This window comes from Moschus berezovskii, chromosome 27 (assembly GCF_049115385.1).
Source record: "Moschus berezovskii isolate FMDL1 chromosome 27, NW_MosBer_1.0, whole genome shotgun sequence".
Lineage (NCBI taxonomy): Eukaryota > Metazoa > Chordata > Mammalia > Artiodactyla > Moschidae > Moschus > Moschus berezovskii.
Window position 1 is genome coordinate 15,344,098 of NC_142486.1, and position 24,997 is coordinate 15,369,094.

General features: G+C 49.8%; 4 protein-coding genes across 9 annotated transcripts in view; 1 reads left to right on the forward strand and 3 right to left on the reverse strand.

The window, feature by feature from the left end:
- Positions 1-23: 23 nt before the first annotated feature.
- On the forward strand, positions 24-4,235 carry CFAP119 (cilia and flagella associated protein 119). Of its 2 annotated transcripts, XM_055409877.2 has the most exons (9): positions 24-585; positions 909-940; positions 1,526-1,591; positions 1,769-1,938; positions 2,495-2,565; positions 2,757-2,873; positions 2,954-3,023; positions 3,101-3,190; positions 3,978-4,235. In XM_055409877.2, exons 1-9 carry the CDS (start codon positions 388-390, stop codon positions 4,154-4,156), a joined length of 993 nt encoding a protein of 330 aa, XP_055265852.1. In that variant the 5' UTR covers positions 24-387; the 3' UTR covers positions 4,157-4,235. The 2 variants fall into 2 exon arrangements, with proteins under 2 accessions (XP_055265852.1, XP_055265853.1); XM_055409878.2 differs by lacking the exon at positions 3,101-3,190.
- Positions 4,236-4,281: 46 nt separating this feature from the next.
- On the reverse strand, positions 4,282-13,673 carry PHKG2 (phosphorylase kinase catalytic subunit gamma 2). 4 transcript variants are annotated; one of them, XM_088833253.1, is made up of 10 exons: positions 13,653-13,673; positions 12,967-13,079; positions 9,364-9,539; positions 9,052-9,106; positions 7,864-7,929; positions 7,617-7,780; positions 5,367-5,457; positions 5,116-5,269; positions 4,918-5,043; positions 4,282-4,820 (listed from the first exon to the last, which is right to left on the reverse strand). In XM_088833253.1, the coding sequence occupies exons 2-10, from the start codon at positions 13,059-13,061 to the stop codon at positions 4,527-4,529; spliced, it is 1,221 nt and encodes a 406-aa protein (XP_088689379.1). In that variant the 5' UTR covers positions 13,062-13,079; positions 13,653-13,673; the 3' UTR covers positions 4,282-4,526. The 4 variants fall into 4 exon arrangements, with proteins under 4 accessions (XP_088689379.1, XP_055265848.1, XP_055265849.1 ...); XM_055409873.2 differs by lacking the exon at positions 13,653-13,673 and adding an exon at positions 13,484-13,631; XM_055409874.2 differs by lacking the exon at positions 13,653-13,673 and adding an exon at positions 13,411-13,495.
- Positions 13,674-17,476: 3,803 nt separating this feature from the next.
- Positions 17,477-21,848, reverse strand: TMEM265 (transmembrane protein 265). The gene is made up of 3 exons (XM_055409880.2): positions 21,313-21,848; positions 20,092-20,262; positions 17,477-18,835 (listed from the first exon to the last, which is right to left on the reverse strand). Exons 2-3 carry the CDS (start codon positions 20,257-20,259, stop codon positions 18,674-18,676), a joined length of 330 nt encoding a protein of 109 aa, XP_055265855.1. The 5' UTR covers positions 20,260-20,262; positions 21,313-21,848; the 3' UTR covers positions 17,477-18,673.
- Positions 21,849-21,895: 47 nt separating this feature from the next.
- The window catches only part of SRCAP (Snf2 related CREBBP activator protein), a 30,559-nt gene continuing 27,457 nt past the window's right edge, over positions 21,896-24,997 (reverse strand). For both annotated transcript variants that reach the window (XM_055409872.2, XM_088833252.1), the window contains exon 33: positions 21,896-24,987. In XM_055409872.2, the coding sequence (XP_055265847.2) occupies positions 22,297-24,987 (2,691 nt within the window). In that variant the 3' untranslated portion in view covers positions 21,896-22,296. The remainder of the gene's footprint in view (positions 24,988-24,997) is intronic.

Below are 24,997 nucleotides of genomic sequence, written 5' to 3' on the forward strand. Positions count from 1 at the left end.
CTCCGTGATTGGCCAGTAAACAGTTCCCATGGTAACCGGTAACACAGGTCTTCTTTCCAGTCCTAAAGACACCGCCTGCCCCAGATTAGCAACTTTGAAAGGAGGCCATGAGGGCGGGGCTTGCATCTTATTACGCACGCGCACTCTCTTCTCAAAGATTGAGCTGTACACTTTCTCCCCTGCTCCAGGAATTCCCTTAGCAACGGTCACCGTTGAGACGGGGGAGACGCCGCCAGCGGATTGGCTGCCCCGGGCACCTCTGCAACGCAAATTGGCTGGAGCGTCGATAGAGAGCCAGGCCTTGGCAGTGGCTGCCTGAGAGCCGGCTGTCCCAGAACCGAGGTAAGACAGATCCTGTGGTGACCCCCAGCACAAAAGAGCGACAAGATGATCCGCCGGAAGTCCAGCCAATTCCAGGGACTAAAAATGCAGTCGGAGCTTGTACAGCACTACGAACTGCGGCGAGAACCCGAAAAAGACCTCAGCTCACTGGACGAATCGGCCACGCGTATGGGAGCAGGTGTGCGGACCGAATCCGGGGCCGTGGCTTCGGTGGATGTCGATCCTGCAGCCAGCTTGTTCCCGGTGAGGACGGGACAGTGATCCAATCATGGATGTTTAAAAAGGGTTCCCCATCAGGGCGCCACCCGACGTAATGTTTACTAAAGTTTAAGACGTTTCCCCGGGCTGCCTTGGTGAGGAGGCAGAGGTGTGTGATCCCACTTGTTAGTATGCTCGTGATTAGACTTAGGGATCGCTGAAGCCCAGCCCGCCAGCATTGCTCCTTAGTCCTCAAGATGAGAAGGCAACTTAGTGCGTTCTTAGGCGATAGAGATTCGCAACGGGCCAAGAACTAGGGGCCAGAAACAACACAGCCCTGCCTTTCCCAATTCGCTTTTTCTCCGTAGCCGCCGCTGCCCCACCCCCGGATCTGTATATGGTGAGTATAAAGAGTTTGGGGTTTGGAAAGTTACCCTTCACACTTGTATTATTCCTTTAGGGCTTCCCAACAATCTTGTCAAACAGCACTGGTATCCCCATTTTACAGATGAGGAAACTGAGGCCCAGAGATGCAATTACTTAAGATGACTATAAGCCAGGTCTCTTGCTGTCCCAGTCCAAAGACAAGAGTGTGAGAAGAAGGTAGCCAAAGACTGAGAATGTAAATGTATCATTGTCTCTATGGAGCATTGTACAAAGGGGACACCCAGGCTCACAGAGGGAAATTTGCCCAGTTAAACAGCACGGGAGAGGCAGAAACCAGAACTCAAGTTTCCTAATTCTAGGTTTTTTAAATGAAGAGGATTCTAAGAGTTCATTTAAGCCATACCTTCCATTTACAGATGGAGAAAGTGAGGCCCAGAGAGGGAAGTGACCTACTTAAAATAACACAGCAAGTTAGTGGAAGGGCGAAACCTCTAACTCAGGTCTCTTGGTTCCCAGTCCAATGCACTCACCACCACAGTCATATCATCAAACTAATGCATGATGGACACCAACATGTTTTCCCCTTTTCCTATGACAGGAAGTACCTGGACATCCATTCCATGCACAGGCTGGAGAAGACAGCCAGCACTGAGGAGATGAGGGAGTATGGGTTGGAGGGGAGAGTAGGGAGGGGAAGAGCTAGCTTTTGGGGACAGCTGAACGGGAGGTGGGCTGGCTGAAGGCATGAGGAATGCCTGGCTCCAAAGCCTGTTGTGCACTAGTGTGGAGCAGGGAAGGGAGGCTCTAGTTGTCACTGATGCCTTCCTCTTTCCCTCCCAAGGGTGCTGGCCGAGCTGTTGGGACTAGGTTCTCCTGAGAAGAGCCTGCGGGATGCCATCACTCTGGACCTCTTCTCCCATGCACTCATCTTCTGCCGCCAGCAGGGCTTCTCCCTGGAGCAGACCTCAACAGCTTGTGCCCTGCTCCAAGATCTTCACAAGGCCTGTATTGGTAAGAGGAGGGGGCTCCCGGAGGGCCTGAGTCCAGGAGGAGGAGGAGGCTGGCACAAGTGATCAGGGGAAGTATCAGCAGGATTACCACCTGGAATCTTTGCTCCATCATCACTAACAGAAGTTTATTACACACAAGTTACTTCACCTTTGAAATCCTCTATCTCCTTATCGATAATCAGGCTACGACACTAAGGTTATTAAACTATTCTGAGAAATGTTGTGTGTAATATGTGTTAATATATGCACAGTGCTCAATAAAACAGCTCTTTATTCCTGAAACCCATTTTCTACAGAATGTTTAATGAGAGCTAAATTATGTATTTCTTGCTTTACTGTCACTTCCACTGGAATATACAGTTCTTAAGGGGAGGACCTTGTCTGTCTTGTTTAGTGCCTAGAACAGTGCAGAGTGAGTACTCAATATTTGTTGCCTAGATTTACTTCTAAAGCTATTTTAGTCTACTTCTAAAGCTCATGATCAGTAAGTAGCTGTTGAGTAAAATGAATGATTATCAGGGAGGGAACTCAATGTCACATCTTGCTTTCCCTCCCAGAAACCCCCTTGGGCAACGTGGAGGAATGTTACCGCTACTTCACCAGTGTTCTTTTTTGCCACGGAGTCAGGGTCAGTTTCACTCTCCCCATCCCCCCCCCATAAGGTCCAGCCCAGCCTCCCACCCTCTCTCACACTCATTACCCTTATCTTCCTCTGAAGGCCTCAGTGGGCTCTTCCTGCTCCTGGACTGCCAGGCACTTGTTGAAAAGGTGATGGTTTCAGGAGGTGGTCAGTCCTCTAACTCCCAATCATCTCCACAGCGCCCCCCTTTCAGTATCGACCTCTTTAAGGAAGAACAGCTGCTGGCCCTGGCGGATTATGTGGTGAACACCTACTTCCGCCACTTCAAGCTCTACAAATATGTCTTCACACCCCAGGTACTGGGCTAGAGGCTGCAAGAGGCCGCCCCTCGTCTCTCCTCTTTCCCCAGTGCAGAAGATTTCCTCCCTCTTCCCAGGTGCGGCTGGATCTCTCTTTGACCTACATGGGGCTAAAGCCACCCAGCCTCTGGTCAGAGGATGAGACAGGTAAGGGAGGATGCCGGGGCTAGAGGTGGACTGCACTGGGGCTGGGGCTGAAGCCTCCTCCTGCTTCTGGCTTACAGAGAAAGAAAAGGGAGGAGAGGCGGAACAGCAGGCAGTCATCGCACAGGAGGTAGAACCGGAAACAGTGGTCCAGCCAGAGCCAGAGCCAAGTGAGGACCTGGAGGGGTTGGGGCTCCCTGTGACTTTGGGCAGGTGTGAAATGAAGGTTTTAGATCACATCAGGACTTCAGATTTTTTGTTTTAGTCATGGTGTCCTTTCTCCAAACGACTCCTTATGGAGAATGCATGTTCCAAGATGCAACAAAATAAAAACACAGCTGCTGGGGGTGAGGCAGGAGCTTCAGAAAAGGATTATAAAACCAACGACAGTAACAGCCAGCACACATCTGGCAATACTATGTGCTAGGCAGGCCTTGTTTTAAGCATTTTATATATATATATATATTGCCTGTGCCAAGTGGCCTGTGGAATCTTAATTCCCTAATCAGGATTTGAACCTGTGGCCCAAGTGGAAGCATGGAGTCCTAATCACTGGACCACCAAAAAATTCCTGTATTTTACACATATTAACCCATTTAATCCTCTCTCAATCCTAGTTGTTAGGTGTTATCACTGGATTTTACACAAGAGGAAACTGAAGCATAAAAATGTTCAATCACCTGCCTGAGGTCACACAGCTGCTAAAGGAGCAATTGGGAAATGCAGTGTACATAAACCCTCTGCCCATCTTTCCCTTCTAGAAGGGCTGGCTGACATTTCCTGAATTGAAGAAACACTGCCACCTGGGTCACTCCTGGGGTAGTCCCCCTTGAAGGTCGTGCATGCCCGGCTAGGGGGCGGTCCCTCAGCCCCATGCCTCTCCCCTGACCCGCCCCTTCTTCCCCGCCCCTTCTTCCCCGCCCCTTCTTCCCCGCCCCTTCTTCCCCGCCCCTACAGGCCAGGTCTCCATCCTCGGAGCCTACATCAAGACCCAGATGAACAAGGAGCTGCGGCAGCTCCAACAACTGGTGGAGGAGCGGCTCAAAGCCAGTGAGGAAAGGCTCAGCAGCAAGCTGACCACCCTCGAGCGGCCCCTCCAGCTACCTCCAGGCAAAGGCAAGAACAAGACCAAGTGACTCCCTGCGTTTTCCCCAATAAAGGCCTGGGCCAAAGTGGCCCCACCACGCCCCGCCCCACCCCATCCTGAGCACCTTCTGAGCTTCCCTGCTGAAGCCAGACACCAGACACGGGACTGGCTCTCTCTGGCGTGTAGCAGGTTTTATTGCATACGTGGTGCAGGCAGCACAGATAAGGCCAGGCGAGGCACCCTGGGTGGCTCTCTTCCACCCCAGCTCTCATCTCAAAGCCCTGGCTGGCGGGGGTAGGTGTACCACACTGGTCTCTATGATAGTATGACTGGTAGCAGCCCTGGCCAATGGTGGCCAGAGCCCAGAGGGGCTGGAATGATAAAGATCCTTCTCCTGGAGAGTTCTGCAGGATGACGTGCTAGCCCAGCACTAGCATGGCCTCATCCTCAGCGACAGTAGCTGAGTCCCCCTCCTCTTCAGGGCCCATCATGGGAAAAGGCCCCGGGGGCCGGTGCTGGAAGAGGGCTGCCCGGTTCTGCTGCTCACCCTTCTTCACCCAGTGTCCATAGAGCCGGAAGGCACAGTTGTCGATAAGGCGCCGCACTGGCCGCAGCGCGTAAGGGTCCCTCAACAGCGCACTCTTGGTCAGTGGTCGGACACGGTGGGCGCTTAAGGCCACCCGTCCAGCGGCCAGCACGATCCACACTGCCACCTAGGAAGGGGGGTGGTGTAAGCTCCACTGGCACAGTCACCGTAAGAAAAATCCTGGGAAGAGGAGCAGGCCTAGACCCTGACACGCTCAGGCTTACCCGAAACCGCTGGCGGGGAGTGAGGTTCCAGGCTTGGCTGCCTTCACAGCGCTCAAAGAATGGGTGCTGTAGGGCTTGCTCAGCTGTCAGGCGCTCCACAGGATCCACTTGCAGCAGCCTGGAGATCTAGGGGAAACCCCAGAGCATGAGGAGCAGCTCTTGGGCCTCTCTCCTTGCCCACTCGCAGCCCCAGCTCACCAGGTCTTTCACAGTGTCAGAACGGTCGTCCCACTCGGGTGAACTAAACTGGTACTGGCCCTCCATGATCATACGTAACATCAGGATCTGGCGTCGGTGCCAGAATGGTGGGGAGCCCGCCAGAAGTGTGAACAAGATCACCCCGCAGGCCCAGCTGGGAAAGAGGAGTGGGAGGGGGGGACCAGGTGATAAGCAAAGGTGTTGAAGAACAGGACACGGAGGAGGAGGGAAGGAGGGGGCGGGAAACTCACAGATCAACCTCCTTGCCGTAGCCTGGGTGAGTTTCATCCATGGAGCACTTAAGGATCTCTGGTGCTAGATACCCTGGAGTCCCACACAACTCTGGGGAGAGAGGCCTGAAATGGATGGGGTGTCACCAGCCCCCTCAAGGACCCTTCGCACCAGACCTCTGCTGGAGCCTCTCCACCACCAGGGCCACAAGCGTTTCCATCCTGCACCTGCCAGCCTTCTGCCAAGTCTCAGTGTTAGAGCCTCACTCTGGTGAACAAGTACCTACCAAGGCTCCTGGTGGCCTTCCTGGGAAAACCTGATGTTTAGGTTGACTTCAAAGCACTATCCGACGGTATCATTTGCCTCCTCCACCAACCCTCACCTCACACAACTTATTACCATGTTTTATATACATACACACATAGAAAACAAATTAAATCTTTTCTGCATTCCTTTCTGCCCAAATCTAATCCTCCTCCTAGAATCTCTATTGCGGTTAGTGAAACCACCACTCAACCCAGGGGAGTGTGCAGGACTATGGGATTTCTTAAGGCACATTCTGGGTATGTCCTTTGTTGAAAACCCTTCCCTGGCTTTCCATTATGGCTTCAGGGTCAGGTCTAGATTCCTAAAGCACAAAGGCTTCCATGACTTGATCAAAGCCTGTATTTTTACTTTCTTTTACCATTTCCAGCACCAGTTCTTCCACTCTAGCAGTTGCACATTATGATCCATGGCACGCTTCCAAGAGGTCTTAAGAGGACTGAACTGAGAAACTGACTTTCTCTTGGCAAATTCCTTCCTAGACAAACTATTTACTGAACACCTACCGTGTGCCAAGCACCATACTAGACACAATGGCAAATTCAACGTGCCCTTAGTAAGCTCACCATCTACCAAGAAGCACATAAACAGTGTAAGACGTGTATCATGAAGTGGGGGAGATCTAAGAGCAAAAAGCAGCGGCTCTACCCTGACCTGGAGCTTTCAAGTAAAAAAACTGAATTACCCAGGCCAAGGGAAACGGTGGAGTGGGAAGGAGCAAAAATGATTCAGCATGGAGACGCGTGTGTGGGAGCCCAAAGGGAGAAAAATCCCTGCATGTGGAAGATGTGTAAGTCCACAGAGTAACAGCATGAGCTCTGGAGTCATACTGCCCAAATTCAAATCACACATGACCTTGGGCAAGTCACTTCATCTCATTAAGCCCATTTATAAAACAGAGACACAGATACTATTTCAGAGTTAAGAGGATCTAGAGAAACAAGCCATATAATACTCCATGTGCTGCCTGACTCAGAGCAAGTGCCCAGTGAAGGAGGTGGTTGTTCAGTTGATCAGTTGAGTCTGACTCTGTGATCCCATGGACTGAAGCACACCAGGCTTCCCCATCCTTCACAATCCCCCAGAGCTTGCTCAAAGTCATGAAGGTTAACCAGTGAAGGTTATCTGTTAAGAAGCCCAGGGCAGAGCCACCAAACGAGAGGAAGTGGCCTAGTAAAGGCTCTGGGGAGTCCCGCAGTTGAATTTTGTCTAGTTTGCTACTTGCATGAGAAATGGCTGTCACAACAAATGTGTTAATGTGAGGGGACCCTGAGTCCCAAGGCATCAAGTGAGCAGCGCTGTCGAGTCACATCAGGCTCCTCATAGCACTTGAGCAGCACACCATGGCCCTGCCTCTGCCAGACCCCAAAGGTGCAGCTGAGCCCTTCTGTCACCGTGTGCATGCTAAGTCACTTCAGTCGTGTCCTACTCTTTGCAACCCTATGGACTTCAGCCCACCAGGCTCCTCTGTCCATGGATTCTCCAGGCAAGAATACTGGAGTGGGTTGCCATGCCTTCCTTCAGGGGATCTTCCCAGACCAGGGATTGAACCCATGCCTCCTGCATTGGCAGGTGGGTTCTTCACCACTGGAGTCACCTGGGAAGCCCCGCTGTCCCTCGTTCCCTCTCTTTTTCTTCCTATGACAAGCCCAGCCTCCCCAGGCCAGGGCCAAGCTCCTTCCCCTGTGGGTCCCTACATCTGAATCGGTGCTCCTTCCTCCTGGCTCCCAGCATGGCCCCCTGCCTGCTGTATGCCATGCTCTGTTCACTCCATTCTCCCCAGGGCAGGGAACCCACTTCCATTTGCACACTAGGCTTTGCAGCCAGCGGGTAGCTGGCAAGTGCTCACTGACTTTCTGTGGGACCCAGTTCTCAGACCCAGCCAACCAGTCCCAAGCCTGAGCCTCCATCCCTCCCAAGTCCCTCAGAGCACCAGGTCCCCTCACCTCGAAGCTTCTCGCCTGGTTCCAGGTGGCAGGAGAACCCAAAATCTGAAAGTCGGATCTGCATATTGTCATCTAGGAGAATATTCTCGGGCTTCAGGTCTCGGTGTACAATGTTGTTGTTGTGTAGAAAACTCACTGCTTCCAGCAGAGACCTCATGATGGACCTGGGGGAGGTGCAGTCTCCTCTGCTTCTCCCTGCCCTGCCCCACACCCCGCTCATCCCAGGGGCTGCAGGCTCAGCCTTTACCTGGTTTCTTTTTCTGAGAGGGCCACCTTCTCTGTGAGATAGTCAAACAGCTCTCCCTTCCGCATCCTAAGGGACAGGAGGGGTTGGGAGATGGGTGCACCTCACAGTGGAGGCTGAGAAAGTAAGCCAGTGCTCACAACAAATACCAGGGAAGAGGTCAGTCAAAGAAGATCCCTCTGTAAGCAAATGAAAGGGTCTCAAGACAAAGCACTCCAAGACTGAACCAGATGTCAGGGGCAGTTTGGTCCAATGTGCCGGCGGTCATAATCTCTGCACTGTGGGATGTCCCAGGCAGTTCAGCAGTTCAGACACTGTGCTTCCAGTGCAACGGCTGCAGGTCTGATCCCTGGTCAGGGAACCAAAATCTCACAAGCTGCATAGCATGCCCACATTAAAAAAAAAAAATCTGCATTGTGCCACGAGGGGGCTATTTTAGCAAGAATAAATGATCATTTACAGGAAGTCCTTGTTATCCGACAATATACTAAAAAAAATAAAAAAGCCTTTTAAAGTGAACCTGTTTAGACCATGGGCCAAAATTTCAGTTAATAGTAGCAAGAAAGTTGAATAGGACTTTACTTTGAATTTTGCTTAATGTTCTCTTTAAAAACTGAGGTTATAATTGCAACTCTGTATCAATCCTTGAAATAAAGAACACAGTGAAGCAGACACTTTCTACTTGCCCTCCACTTCTGTAGAGGTCATTTCTGTCTGAAGACTGTAAATTTTTCCCAAGTGCCTCTCTTAAACATCTGGTATCCAAACCATTCTCTTTTGAATTTCCTTTGTAATTGGTTTGCATTATAGCACCGTATAATATCTGACATTCAGATTCAGACCAACCAGAAAAAGGATCGATGGGCAGAGAGATTCCAGTGGGGGGTGTTAAACATTGGAAGACGGGTGAGGGAAAAGTCTGTTTATACGTGGTCAGCTCACGAATGAACACCTTCCTCTTAAAACAGGGTCTCATGAAGACCCTTTATATTTAGCTGGTCACTGAGACTCTTGAAGAACTTGCCTCAATCAGGGCACCTAGGAAAAAGGGCCCGTGCCCTGGGCTGGCAGGTCTGAGCCAGAGCAGAGGAAGGTGTGAACAGGGTGGTCTTCAGCCCAGTGCACTGTAAGGCTGGGGAAGTGCAAGGAGGAGAGGAAGAGGCTTTTCGGTCAGGGAGCGGGGATACTCACAGGTCAAACACCAGGAACATGAAGCTAGAAGACTCGTAGGAATCGATGAGAGTGACTGGGGAAAGAGGCAGAGAGGCAGAGAGACAGAGATGGAAAGGAGCAGATGCACACCAGAGGGCCTTTTCTACCCTGAGGCAGCAGGGGGCCGTTCCTGGGAAGGAAGGAGAACCGGAGGAGGCAGGAGGGGCCCAAAGGCTGGCCACACTTTGATGAGGTGCAGCGGAGCCAGGAGGAAGGGAGCAGAGTGTGGAGGCAGTGCTGGGGCAGGTGGGCGAAGGGCTGGGCTAACAGGAGTGGGGAAAGCAGCCTCACTGATGTGGGGGTGGCCGGCGACCTGGCGAAGGATGTGCGTCTCTCGCCGCGTGGCCTCTCGCACCTCCTCCAGCTGCTCAGGACTCAACCGCTCGGCTGTCACCTCCATGATCTTCACCGCAAACTCCTGGCCAGTAGCCCGATGAACGCAGCGGCGGACCACAGAGCTCACTCCTCTGCCAGAGTCAGACAACGCACAAGTCAGGGCCTCCTGCCCTCTTGTTTCCACGCAGAGTGGAGCCTCGGCAGCCTCACATCCTTGCGCCAGACTCTGGAGACCCAGCTAGACAAGGTGACTTCCTGAGGAGCTCACCTTGGCCTACTGGAACTTCACAGCAGCCTCAGTCAGAGACCTGGGCACCTAGCAAGGAGCAACATAGAGCTCACAGGGCATGGGGGCAGAGGTCCCAGGTTCCAGGCTCTGTCACTCCCTCTGGAGGTGAGGCCAGACACTGAGCCCCCAAACCTGCCCCATGCCCCTGAACCCCACAAGAAGAAGGCAGGAAGAAGTGACCTAAGGCCCCCTCCAGATTTTACCCACTTCTGCGGTTACCCCATCTAAATCCCAAAGTTCCCCTATAATACCTCAGGTGAAATAAACATTGGGCCATTGACTGGAAGACCAAAGTTGAGAAGCAGATCTTGGATTTAGGCCCCAAATTTGCCACTAATTAACCTCTAAGTGACCCCCTGACATAAGGTCTCTGGGCTCCCACTTCATCGGCTCTGAAATGCAGCCAACAACATCCTGAAGGGACGCTGAAAGGCATTAATGAAGCACAGACAGGAAACCCATTTGGCTTTGTAAAGACAAAGCCCTAGGAGACTTTCTTGGTGGTCCAATGGTTAAGAATCCACCTGCTACAGCTGGGGACACAGGTTCGATCCCTGATCTGAGAAGATCCCTCTTGCCATGGGGCAACTAAGCCCAGGTGCCACAACCACTGAGCCCATGCTCCAGAGGCTGTGCTCTACCACAAGAGAAAGTCTGGGGGTAGCAATGAAGACCCAGTGCAATCAAAAAAAAATAGACAAAGTCCTAGGGAATTCAATGGTGGTCCAGTGGTTAGAACTCCACACTTCCACTGCAGGGGACTCAGATTCCATCCCTGGTCAGGGTACTAAGATCCTGGAAACCGGATAGCACAACCAAAAGAAAAGAAAAGAGACGAAATCCTAGACAGGGATTTTCTGGCTTGGGCTCTGTCACCAACTCCATATGACCCTACAAGTACTTCAGGCTAAGGTGCAAATCTCTCCAGAATCTGTCCTCAAACCACATTTCACATTCTGGTTCCCTGGCTGCCCTTCACGTAACCTCATTTCTGTGTTCCCAGGGCCTCCTTGCATTTATGGAACTCTTCTGCTTGAAATGCCTCTCACCCACCTCTGCTTCAATCAATGGATACAAACTATTGGTCCTCCAGCCTAACACAGATACATTACACTGTGGCAAGGGCACTGTTCTCTACAAATCTGAATTCACATCTCTTAGGCGGCTGAGAACCCTCCAGCTGCCACAAGGCTCAACCACTTTCTACTCTTTTACTCTTGGCCACGTCACAGTTTTAATTTCCTGCCCAAACACTAAGGGCATTGGAGTTTCAGGTCCTTGGTCTAGTTATTACTCATCTTTCAATGAACCTCTGAGAATTTGTGAAAAGCTGCAGACCTCTGCCACACATACCCAACATTTTTATAATTTCAGGGGGTGGGTCAAAGATCCTCTGAAGCCATTCATCAAAGAATCCCTACTTTAAGACTCAAAGTAAATGAAATGTCAACCAATTCTTCGTTTATTCTCCAGGAAGAAGGGACCACTCCTTTCTCTGGTATCCTACAGTATTTTACCTACAGGAGCATTCCCTTTTAATTAAGCCTTCCTACTACATGTCACGACCACCAACTTGGAAAACCCGAGTCTTTGGACTCAAACTCCAAACTTTTCCTACTGATACAGCCTAGTACCTTATTCTCTGAAAGTGAAAGTGTTAGTCACTCAGTTATGTTCAACTCCTTGCAACCCCACGGACTGCAGCCCACCAGGCTCCTGTCCATGGAATTCTCCAGGCAAGAATACTGGTGTGGGTAGCCACTTCCTTCTCCAGAGGGTCTTCCTGACTCAGGGACTGAACCTGGGTCTCCTGCATTACAGGCAGATTCCTTGCCATCTGACCACCAGGGAAGCCCTGCCCACCCCTTAAGTGTAAAGACTTCCCCAAGATCCTACCCTTGGCCTTCCTGTTCTCAGGAATACACCTCGGTAATCTTACCTACCTCCAAGACTCAACGTTCATGCCCAGATGCTGCCTTCCCCCTCTTTTCTTTGGCTACATCACACAGCTTGTGGGATCTCAGCTCTTCAACCAGGGACTGAACCTGGGCCATGGCCGTGAAAGTCCAGAATCGTAACCACTAGGCCACGAAGGAACCTCCCCCCATTCCAGCCCCTGTGTCTCCCTAAATCAGGGGCCAACATATCTTACTGAATGAATTGCTTCCCGAGGTCCTAGAGACATCCCTCTGTCATCATGACTTTGTGAGTATAGTCCTAATCCAGGTGGGTAGTCCCTTTTCCAACTTTTCCCACTCTTAACACACTGGCCACTATAATCTTCTATCTATTGCTTTAATTGGCTCTTTGCGGTGCTGAGCCTTTGCACTACCCTTCCCTCTGCTTGGAATATATCCTGCCTCAGTGTATCATCTGTTTCTTCTCATGCTTGAAGTCTCAGCTCCATTAATGACTCTTGTTCCATCATCTTATTTATTTTCTCCCGAGCACTTACACTGAACTTTAATTTGTTTTCATGTTTATTGTCTCTCTCCACCACTCGAATATAAACTCCAGGAGAACAGAAATTTTATAAGATGTAGGATGTGGGTCTCACATCTCCAGTGCACCCAGCACATTGTACATGCTTTGGAAACCCTGATGAATAAACGTATTAGTCATGCCTCTACAGGTGAAGCTTTCCTTCTATGTGATGCCTGCTGAACTCCTATTCATCCTTCAAGACCCAAATATCACTCTTTCTGGGAAGCTGTGGTTTTCTGAGATCTAACAGCACTTTTTACACAGCCTGATGCTACTTGAATGTTCCTGTGTCTCTTTCCGTCACTTTACTTGGAGTACCTCCAGGGCATATATAGTCCACAGGGTCGCAAAAGTCGGACAGGACTAAGCGACTTTCAGTTTCACTTTCCAGGGCATAAACATCTCTTCTAATCTCCCATGTTTACCTTTGTGTCTGGCAAACAGTAGGCGCTTGAATTACGTTTGTTGAACATATATATGAACGAACGGGTGAAAAAATAGGGGCTGACTCAGAAGAGTCTAGTCACCAAATGTTTCTCCACTCACCATTGAACCTTCCCATTTAGAACTTTACAGGGAAATGTGTTGGAGAAGGAAATGGCAACCCACTCCAGTATTCTGCCTGGAGAATCCCATGGACAGAGGAGCGTGGCAGGCTATAGTCCATGGGGTTGCAAGAGTCGGACACGACTTAGTGACTAAAGCAAGCAAGCAAATATGTGAAATGTGTATCCTGGCTAGGAACTGACCTTTCTGGACCTCTGTTTCCCTAGCCGTGGCCTTACCTGCCAATGACGTCTTTAGGATCGTACTTCTGGTAAAATTCTTTGGCCGCAGCCCAGTCGGGCAGCTCATCCTCTGGCCCCACGTCCAATGTCATTCTGAAAGAGGTGGGGGCCTGTGAGGAGGAAACGGAGGGCATTGAGGGCAAGGAGGCCCACAGGCTCTGAGAGGACGCACATCGCGGCTCGCGGAGGCGCAGCCCCTGTGGCTGCGGAGCCAGGATCCTGGGGGATGGGGACGGGGTGGGGGAAGGATCGGGACTGGGGAGACCCCAAGAATGGGCCTTAGGGATTGGGATGGGGTGGCAAGGCAGGGAGGGGGGCGGGGGAGGGGAAGGGAAAAGGTACAGAGGAAGAGGGGAAGGGGCACCCGGACGGGCGGCTGTTGCTGCGCAGGCGCACTTGGGCGGGCGCTGGGAGGGGGCGCAGGGTCTCGCGCGGGCTCACCAGCCGGGGAGGAGAGAGAAGCCAGAGTCGATCAGAGGCCGCCCTGTCGCGGGGTTCGCCCCTAGCCTCTTACCTTACCCACAGGCTGTGCCGGCGAAGACCTCAGGCCCCGCCCCCACTCTGTCCGCCAATGGCCAGAGTCACCCAAAGACTGAGGTTCAAAAATCCTTCGGATTGGAAACTGGTAGTCCAATGGGAAGCCGAGTCCCGAGGCTGGCCCGGGGGTTCGAGCTTTGAGTTACCTAAGGCTGCGACGCTGGGGCGGGCCTTCAGATACGGCCAATCAGGGCAAAGTATCTGCTGGGACCAGCAGAGGGCGGAGCTTGTCCAGCAACAGGGTTAGAGGCCTGAAAACAGACCCGGAAGTTAGGTTTACCGGTATGTGTCGGCTCCTGGTACCTGGTACGTTGGCCTCCTTGGCCTTCCGATTCCCACCTGGACTTGGGCATGTACTCCTCAGTCGCTCAAAATCACTGTCTGAATTTGGGTGTTAAAAATATTAGCAGCCTGGTCAAAAGAGCCTGCTTTGAGGGGCTGACTCAAGCCCTTTAAAATGTTAGGCGCACGCAGCCCGGGGCTGAACTTGGCTACTTGTATAAGACATCGCTTTTCAGTCAGAAGAGGCTTTCTCATCCTGTGGATGCTCTGACTCGGGTATCTCCAAATCCCGTATTGTTCAGGGTCTTGGTCGTGAGCGACTCTTTGTGATCGCATGGACTGCAGCACACTAGGCTTCCCTGTCCTTCACCATCTCCCCGAGTTTGCTCAAACTCATCTCTTCAGTTGGTGATTCCAAAACTCTAGTCTATCTGGAAGACCATTTTTTCCGGTTTCCCACCACCCCCTGCCCCAAAGCCTTGGGGAATATCACCCTTAAAAAAATATTTTTATTTATTTGGCTATGCTAGATCCTAGTTGTGGCACGTCAGATCCTTGGTCTTTGCAGCATGCGAGATCTTTGTTCTGGGGCATGTGGGATCTAGTTACCTGACCATGGATTGAATTTGAGTCTCTTCCTTTGGAAGTATGAAGCCTTAGCCACTGGATCACCAAGGAAGTCCCTCGCTCTCTGTTCCAAGCTTACCAGGTTATCACTCTGCCAGGAGCGACTTGCTCCATAAGTTTTCTTAGTGCAGCTCAACCGTGGCATTCACTGACTGATTCAACAAATATTTGTTGAGCATCTACGCGTTAGACTAACAGCAACAGAAAAAAATTAGGTCCCTACTCTTGTGGAGGTTATATTCCCGATAGAGGCAGAGAATTCATTCATTTAACAGCTATCTTATTAGGAGAAATATAACTTTCGGATTGCAACCAAATGAAGAGAAAAACGAATCCAAGTAACTTTTTAGTGGAGTACTTTGACCTTATACCATTTATCTAAAGACAGAATAACTCAAAGAAATCTTGTATTTTACTTGGTAGTATAATGGGACAATTATTTTGAAATTGAGCAAGTGAATAAACACACTGATGTAGTTGGCAGTCTAGGTTCTTACTGTGGGAATATTTGGAATGGGTAGAGAACCTTATGACTGAAATTGGAGGTATGATTTTAAGAATGATTTAAGATAGATAACATTAGCTACTTTCTAGCTCTAATCTGTGAAAGGGCCAAGGACCAATAGAGCCTGTCCAGTAGAGTGAGCACAGCTAGTGTCTAAGTACTGATTTTAAAGCAACAGTCCTCAATAAAAGGAACCAGGGATCCTTGGGAGAAATGGCCAATTCCCAAGCTAGAGCAGAGAAAGTACAAGATGAGCCTGGAATAATTTGTGCCAGAAAGTAAGTGAAGAAAGATGGGAACTTAAACACAAGAACCAGGTTGATATCAGGGACAAAAAGGATAATGACACTGAGAGAGCTGAGGGAGCCTTCTTATGTGCTAGAAATGTTCTATTCACCTGATTACACAGGCATGTTCATGTAAAAACATTCACCAAGTGCTCGCTTCGGCAGTACATATACTAAAATTGGAACAATACAGAGAAGATTGCGCATGTATTCACCTATTGGCACAATAAGATCTGGGTACTGTAAGTAAATCATGCCATTATACCTCAACAAAACTATTTTAAAAGGTTAATGGTAGTAATGGGTATAATAAATTGAATTTAAAAACAAATCTGAGGCCATACTGACACTAAAAATTGTAAATAAATGAAGGAGCAAAAGACCTTTATAATAGGATGCCAACTAATAAGTGTAGAAAGAATGATAAAGTTAAACATCAACATTTTGTAAACCTTGTAATAACTGACTTGGGCAAAACAGGCATTAAAGTTATTGGGAAAAATTTGGTGAGGTATTTAAACTGATAACTTTTTAATTACAAAGAAAAGAATTATCCTTACCTTGCAGAAATCTGACACTACCTTAGAACCAAGTTGTCAGTGTTACATCTGCCATAAAAGGGCAAACTGACACATGCCTCTTAATGTGATATATTCAGGGCATATAACTTATGTAATATTTCAGCCAAAAATGCGTAACCCTGAATTCAGTCAAAAGAACCCAAATTAAGAGACACTCTACACACTGGCCTCACCTCAAAAATGTCTTGAAAAACAAAGAAAGAAAGGATGAGAACCTACTAAAAATTTAATGCTGAAGAGCTGACAAACCAAATGCAATCCATGTTCCCACACTGCACTCTAAAGTAGAACTTGCTATAAGGTATGTTACTGGGACATCTGGCAAGTTTGAATATAGATTATTAGAAGATAATATTGTACTGATGTTAAACTTCTCTGAATTAAATGTAATTGTACTATAGTTATGTGATAAAATATGTTCTTATGAGATACAGATCACAAGGTATTTCCCTCAAATAGTTCAGCAATAACAATTATGAGTCTTTAGAAAGAGGCTTCACAGGTGGCTCATTGGTAAAGAATCTGCCTGCATTGCAGGAGATGCACATTCAATCTCTGGGTTGGGAAGATCCCTTGGAGGAGGAAATGGCAACCCACTCCAGTTTTCTTGCCTGGGGAATCCGCATGGACAGAGGAGCCTGTGTCCATGGGGTCAGAAGAGTTGGACACGACTTAGTGAATGAACAAGAAATTTAGAAAGATACAAAGCAAACGTGGTTATTAAAACTTATAAATCTAGGTTAAGGCTACACAAGAGTTCATTGTACTATTCTTTTATTGTTCTATAGACTTGAAATTTTTTCAAAATAAAGAGTCAAAAAGTAGCAAGATCTCATGTAATCAGTTTGGGGGAATGGGATATTCTAGTAAACTGAAGCTGCTGATTAATCAAATACTAGATTTAAATTTTTGTGTGTGAAAAATCTCCTTAAAATGAGTTCTGATGCCCAGTCAGTGCCTCACATGAATTAAATCAGAATCTCAGGACTGGGGTGGGAGGGGGGTAAGGACATGGAGGGAGGGAGCAGGTGGTAAAGCTCAGGAATAAAGTGACTTTTTAAGGTTGCCCGGATTACATTTTGAAGTCAAGGTTCAGAACCACTGCTGTCTATACAACTTCTACCCATTGTTTAGTCCTAATCTCTGAACAACGGAGTTCCTTCACTTTTCTTTCCTGAAACACTTTGGAACACTGAAAATCACAATCATGTGCCCCTCTTTCCCCTTTATTCTTCAGTGGACAACACTGATAATTCCTTTAGGTGCTCTGCTGGTCTCTATTGGTGAAATAAATTCCATTCCCAGGGTATATGTGCTTCAAAAGACATGTATAAGACTGTCTATAGCAGCATGATTCATAATATCCTAAAACGGGAAATGTTCTGAAAGCTCACTAACAGAAAATGTGTTAACTGTAATATAGTCATATAATGGAATGTGTGTGTTAGTTGCTCAGTCATGTCCGACTCTATGCAACCCAATAGACTGTAGCCCACCAGGTTCCTCTCTGTCCATGGAATTCTCCAGAACACTGGAATCGGTTGCCATTCCCTTTTCCAGGGGATCTTCCTGACCCAGGGATTGAACCTGGGTCTCCTGCATTGCAGATGAACTCTTTACCACTCAGCTACCAAGGAGTCATATAATGGAATATTATAGAGTAATAAAAACTACAGTTACACCAAATATTGATGAATCTCACAAGCAGTGTTAAGTAAAAGAAGCAAGACATAAAAAGAATACATTTGATTTCATTTATATCATATTCAAATGCAGGCAAAAGCAAATGACATTGTTAGAAGTCAGAATACCTGTGGATAACAAATACAAAGTTACCTGTGGAAAGAAAGGAAGGCAGAGTGATGGGGAGGGGTAGAAAGGAGGATTTGGAGTGCTGACAAAGTTTAAATTTCTTGACCGAATAGTGGTTTTTTCAGATGTTTTGTGTTAACTTACGAAGTTGTATATTTGTTTTGGATCTTTTCCTTTATGTACCTCACAATTTTAAAAGTGTTTAAAATATTATCATGAGACCAAAGATAAAGGATATGAACATTCATTATAATCATACAGGTCTCCACATACTGACTGGGTGGTGGTTGCTATTATCCAATCCTTTCACTCCTCTCTCAGCTCTGGAACTAAACTGTCTAGGTTGAATTCCAATTATGCCACTTACTAGCTGTGTGACCTTGGAAAATCCATGCCTGTTTCCTCAACTATAAAATAAGAACAACAATACTTTCGAGGTGTGAAGAAGAAATATAAAATGCTTAGAACACAGCCTGGAATATAGTCAGCACTTAATAAACAGCAGCTGCTGCTATGACTCTTGCTTTCTGGCCTCACAGTCTGTTGATAGGTAAGAGAGAAGTGTGGGGCTTTCCAAGAAGGGAGACTTCTAGAAGAAAGAAAAAGTGGGGGGAGGAGGAGGATCCTTTCCTCCTCTTGAAACTCCTAGGTAAGGGGAGATGCAGGCTTCCGCCATGATCACATGTTCAGTCTGGCTCTCACCAAGGGCCCAGGGAAAAGCAGGGGAACAACAATTAGACAGGAACATTTCACCACTAAAAAGATTTTTATTACAAAACAAATACTAATAAAATCAGGCCTGGTCTTCAACCTCCCCTCCTAGAGGCTCCTAGGATGGAGTAGATTGGGGGAAATAGGGGTTGGTGGGCACTGAAAGAATAGAGCAGGCTGACCTCCCCTCATCAGTCTCAGCTGCTGCCTTTTAGAAAAGGCTAAAGAGCTCTTCCAAAGCCCTTTGAGAGAGGCACCATCCTTCCAGCCAGGAAGTAACCACTGTTGGCACCAGACCCTCCCAGTACTGCATTGGAGGATCCAGGATGTCTCGGCTGACTCTCAGCAAAGGCCACCCAGGGTCACTCAGCCTGCGCGATGGCGTAGGAGACCAGCCATAGAAGCAGGGGGCCCAGAGCGAGGACAGTGAGCCAGACGGCAAAGCTGGCCAGGATGAACCTCCGGGCCTGGGCCCCCCAGTGCACTGCCTCCTCCAACCGGCCTGCCTTATGCCGCTCTTCCGCCTGTGGGGGCAGGTTTTTGGTTAGGTTCTCCCCCTGCTTCTCCCCCCAAAATGCCCATTGCCCCTCTCCAATCCTACATCGTTATGGCTCAGAATCTCACACCCATACACTCCACCTCCCTTTCCAGTTTCTCTCCCTTATGTCTTAGTCCAAAGTAAGGTACCCAACTTTGCTCTGCCTCCTTTTCAGGATGGCTGTTGTTAGCTCAGATCACATACGGAAAAGTACTTTTTTATACAAGTACTCACTTTATCCCTCATCCTTTTCTACTCATCTCAGTTTCATTCAGCATTTGGAATTCTTGGCAAGAAACAGTGAGCAATCCTATGAGTATTTCTCTCATGTCCAATCTCATCTTTTTCATTAAGGATTCTTTTTATGATTTTGCCCTAATGAAACCCACAAATTATTTTGATGATAATAAAATAATTTCTGATAAAAATACAAGTAGGATAGAGGAAATGCCAGTATGATGTTTAAGTTAGCCTGTGTGGCCTTTCAAAAAGTACATGTGCGGTTTCTGTCAGATGTTTTGGAATGGCGAGGCTCATTCTAAAACTTCACAGCTTCTTCTCAATACCTACAGATTCTTCCAATTACTGCTCAGAGGCCCTGAGTCTTGCCCCTTCCAATTCATCCTCTTTAGAGTGAGAGTGGATCTTACTGAACACAAATCTGATCATATCATTTTCCTTTGCAAAAATCCTTGAGATGCTCCCTAGTACTTCCCAGATAAAACTAAAACTACCAAACATAGCACTGGAGGCTCCTGGGAATCCAGGTCCTCTGGCTTCATCTCTTACTATTCCTTACTGGTTCAGTCATACTGAACCAACAGTCCAGGTTGCCTTTGTATAGGATGCCCTTTTATCCTTATTCACTCATCCTTTAACATTACTTTCTTTTCACACCTGTAGGATGCCTGTCACCTATTCTCTCTCATACATGTACATGCAATCACATACATATATCCCTCTAGTGCCCAGAATACCCTGCGCTTCCTCTATCATAATACAGATGAGCTACATTCTATTAATAATTACCCATTTTCACTGCCATCTCTTTCGCTAGACTGTGGGCCCTTTGATGGCAGGAACCATGTCTTATTTCTGGCACCAGGCCCACAGCCAGGCTCTGGCAGGTACTTATTAACTCATCAGGCCTGAGTTAACTCATCAGTGTAGACAGATCAGGTACACAGAACCACTGCCTTTCTACATCCACACCCCTGCCCCCATAGGAATTGCGTTCCTCACCTTGATGGCAAACACAAGGGCCACTATTCCCAGGCAAGAGCAGCCACATATAATGCTAGTAGCTGCTAAGCAGCGGAGGCGGAGCCAGCAGCAGCGCATGGGGGATGGAGAACAAGCAGCTTCCGTGTTGCACACCAGGCTCTCTGCTGCATTCTCCTCGTCCTCCATCACCTGTGGGCGATACAGTCAAGATACTTGTAAGCCCAACAACTGAACTCTCGGCCTGCCTTGCTTAGACTCTCCCCCTCTCCCTGATCATGTTGTAGCCTAGCCAAACTCTCAGGAATGCTGCCTTACTGGGGAATTCCCCTAGTGACTCACAGACCAAGAGAGGAAATGTGTATCTGGAATCTTTTCCTCAGCCTAAGGTTCCCAGCCTTCAAAGGCAACGTGGTGTGAACACAGCATTATCTGTATTACCTACTGTTTTGACAAGTGGGGAAAAGCAAAATGACACTGAGAGGCAGCAGAGAAACACAGTATCTCAAAAGACTGCTAGGTATCTAAATCTACCCAAGTCAGTGATTTTAAACTGTATTTCAAAGGGCCCTGAAGTTCCTCAGAGGCTGCCCTCAAATATTAAGGAGGGATCCGAGAATGGCACTCTAAACCCTGTACTCCACCTCAAGGAAATCAGTCATTTCACATGAAAATACTATCCTGAGGTTGGGGGAAAGGAGAGGAAAAACATCATTTAAGCTCTCTTTATAGCTAAGGAAACTCAACACCAGAAAAGACCTCACCTCCCCAGATCAAAGCCTCCCTTGCTATGCAGACTCCCTTCCACCTCCTCTCCCCATTTTAACCCAGTTACACAACACAATCAGTTAAACACGGAGTCCAAATGACCTCATAACCCACACAGAAACCTGCATAATGATGCCCTAATGATTAAGTAATCATTTCTCATCTCCCCATTTCCCAAGCTCTCAGAGCTCTGGCATCAAACCACCTTTCTACCTTCACCCCCAACCATTCCCCACACCCTAGACAGAATGAAACCATTTGCAGTTCTCTAAACACAAGCGACAGAGGATAGGAAGGATGACTGAGAAAGAGGGAAGACAAGCAAAGAGCCAAGAATGCCATGCACCACGAAGCTGCAGAAAGGATGTGAGGGAAGAACGCAGACTCAGTACACAGACAGTCATCAAAAAACACAAGCAGAGGGTCCAGTGGATTGAGATCAGAGAAAATGTAACAATGAACCGGGACTCTTACCTGACGATAGGCCTTGAGGAACTGTTTGAGTTTCGGCTCCTGCTTCAGGTTTGGTTTGGCTTGGGTGGAGATGGAGCTGACTCAGGGCTCCAAGCCAAGCCCAGGGGTGGGGTTGGGTGGCCAGCCACCATCTGAAGATCCCCAGAAGCTGGAAGGGGGTGTGGCTGATTCAAACCAGTCTGGCTAGATGGAGGAAAAGCAAGGGAAGGCAAAGGATGCAGTAACTGGAGGTAGGATGCCTGCCTTCTGAAGAGGGGGTGAAAGCACCTGAGCAAGAGGGATTAAAGCAGGGAAAACTCTGAGGCATCAGATAGCCCCAAGGGAAGTCCAGGAACCAAGGGAACAGAAGGAAGAGAAGTACGAATCTGAATGACTTAAAATTGAAACCTTAGGGAAAGGTACCCTACCAGATCAGATTTGCCATTCTTCCCTCTTCTTGGGTGGTGACTTCTGCCTCAAAGACACACAATTCTGGGTTAGAGATCAAGTACTAGGGTCTTAGCAAGAGAGGAGAAAAACGATACCCAAGTTCCCACCCAACCCTCCACCAGACCAGAAAATCAGAAGCCTCCTTACGCGGATGCTCATACAGAAACTAAGTTTATTATTTTTTTCTTCTTAAAAAAAAAAAAAAAAAAGAAAAAACTCATTGTAGAGAAGCCCCTCCCCCTTCCCCTAAGGGTGGGGGGGCTATGAAAGATAGCTGGGGACATCAAGTACAAAGGGGTGGGGACAGAGACTATCTTGCCACCCTTAACACTGCCCAGCCATGTGGGGTGGAAGGGAAGGGGATGTGTGAAGAGCCCCGTTTCCATGACAACCAGATGCCTACCCCCTACTTTGGTGGAAAGAAGGGAGAAGGCCCCTACGTCTCCCTGGAGGATCTCCCCCTCAAAAGACTTCAAGTAGTGGTTAACAGAGTCAGGCCTGGTCATGGAGAGAGACGGGCTGTGGCAGAAAGCCTAGGTGAAGAGGGCAGCCCACTCACGTCTTGGCCTTGCGGCCTCTGTGACTAATGGTAGGGCCAGCCAAGTGGGGAGGGGCACTACTGCGCAAGATACGCTGGTCCCCTTGGGTGGTGGCCCCACCAAGCCGGCGGGGGCCAGGCCGGCGCCGTGGGGTCCCATCCCCTTCCTCCTCCTCACCTGAGGCTTCAGCCTCAGATTCCTCTACTGAACCCTCAGGCCCCAGGGGACTTGGGGGTTGTAGGCGGGTCCGCTTTGCCAGCCCAGGACCACTGCCGACTGGGGCCCCTGCCCGTTTGCGAGGCACCTTCTCAGTCTCTAGAGGGGGGACCAGAGACCCTGGACGCAGCCGAGTCGAGCGCAGTTTTGGAGCTAATGAGACCACGGGAGATGTCAATTCTAACCCGCCTGGCCCACTATCCGCTAAATCCAGGTCATCCTGAATTACAGCCACCACCATGGACCCTTCACTCTTTCGTCCCCGCATTCCCTCTGCTTCGAGACGTAAGCGGGCCAGGCGGGTGAGGGGGCGGCTTCCATCCTCATCAGATGAACTACCCTCACTCTCCCCCTGGCCCTGGGGTTGCCGCTGCTTTCCCAATCCACAGCTCTCGAGGACAGAAGAGCTGTCACGGTCCAAGACAGGGAGCTGGCTGGGACGAGGTGATGGCGGATTCTTGGGAGGTCGGCCTCGCTTCCGCTTGGGTGGGGACGTTGAAATGGTGAGAGTGGTGACAGTGTTGGCGACAGTAGCACTGGGACAGGACAGGAGTGATGGGAGTGGTGGCAGGGGTGGTGACAGCGGGAGTGGCTGTGTCCGGCTCTCTAAGTTGCCATCCCCTGGAGAGGAAGTGGTCCCAGGAAGGGGCAGATCTCGGGCCTTAGGGGGCCGCCCACGCCTTCTTTTCTCCACAGGTGATAGAATGATGGGCTCGGGTCTGTGAACTGGCTGGGGTCCGAGAGGCTGGGGCCCAGGAATAAGCTGGGGTGCAAGGACAGGCTCCGCAACAATAAGGGTCTCAGCCCCAGGGACTGGGTCAGCCCCGTTGGTTTTTCCCTTAGAGGTGGAAGAAGGTGCCTCATCCACCCCTCGCCCAGCATCCGCTGGAGACCTGTTCTTCTTGGGGGGCCTCCCCCTCCGACGTTTCACAGCAGGAGGGGTGATGGCAAGCAGTGCCCCTTCTCCATTTTCTGAGCTGCCCCCACCAGTTACCCCCAGCTCAATGCGACGGCGAGCTATGAAGGGCTGCTGGGTTGGAGTGGGCAGTGTGGATGGGGGAGCAACTTCACAGGGACCGCTGGTGGGAGGTGAGGATTCTGGCCCCGACATGCTGCGGGCTGATGGGCTTCCCGGGCTGGTACCAGTCTCAGAGACGCCAGGCACAAGGGTGCTGGCAGTACCCCGCTGCTGTCGCCGTCGCCTCACCAGTTCCTTTTCCTCTACCACAGTCACTAGCCGTCCTGGCAGCTTGCGAAGCACTTTGGGACCTGGAGGCTGCCCTGGCCGACCAGCCCCTTGACCCCTAATTTCTACATCTGCACTGGTGCGACGCCTAGGGGGCCGGGCTGGTGAAGAACCCTCAGGTGTGGAGGTGGCTGAGGATGAAGTTGATGGGGCTGTGGCCTCAGCTGAAACAAGTTCCTGTGGTTTCTCTGGAGTAGAGGTTGGGGTCTGGGCCTCCACCAGCTCTTCTGAGTTCTTATCAGTCTCCAGTGGCTCTGGAAGTAGCTCATCAGATGCTGCTGCGGGTGGGAGCTCCAGCCTATTGCTCTCACTCAGACACGTGGGCATTTCCTCACCATCAGGCAGCACTGAGAGGATGGTCGCCTCGGCAGGCTCGGGCACCTCCTGCTCTTGACCGTTGGGGACGCTGCCAGCCGCCAGGGTTGGGCTAGGTGCAGAAGAGGTGAGAGAAAGGTTCTTCTCTGACACAGGCAGGATCTCAACAGCAACTGGCAACAGATCCTTAGGGGGCACAAGAGTAATTGGGGAAGTCTCGGAACTGGCCATATCAGCCAGCTCCACGGACTCAGTAGATGCCATTGCTTGTGCACACAGCTCTGCCTCAGGCCCCAGGCCCAAGGGGAGGTTGGTGACTGGCGGCGAAATGGGCACAGAAGGTAGGCCAAGCAGAAGAGGGGAGGAAGGAGTTAAGAGAGAAGTTTGGGCTGGAGGTGGGGTTTGAGCTGGTGGAGGAGTACAGGCAGGAGGAGGGGTACAGGCAGAAGAACAAGAGGGAGGAATCTGTGCAGAAGGGAGAGGGGGAGAAGGCAAGATATGGACAGGAAGCATGGTTACTGGGTTTGGAGCCGAAATGGGGATTGGGGCAGAGATTGGGACAGGGATTGGGGCAGGAATTGCAGCAGGAGCTGAAGCTGGAGGGGGTCGAGGCCTAGGTGCTGGCCGGGGAACTCGTTCCCTGGCAGGGCTGCAGCGAGGGGGTGTGGAGGTGCTGCGGGTATGATGGGTGGATGTGACAGGAGTGTGGTTTGCCCCTTGAGTTTCAGCCCGGGCTCCACGAAGACGCTCACTGACACGAGTCCCTGGCCTTTCAGGGGCCTTGGCCTTCTTACTGCGCCGGTGGCTGCCTCCACCAGTCCCACAGGAAACCTCATCCCCAGCCCCTGGCCCCTCCTCCTCCTCTTGGGGTAGGCGGAACACCTCCTCCTTGGCTTGGTCCAGGTCCTTGCGGGCAGCTTCCACTTGCTCCTATCAAAAA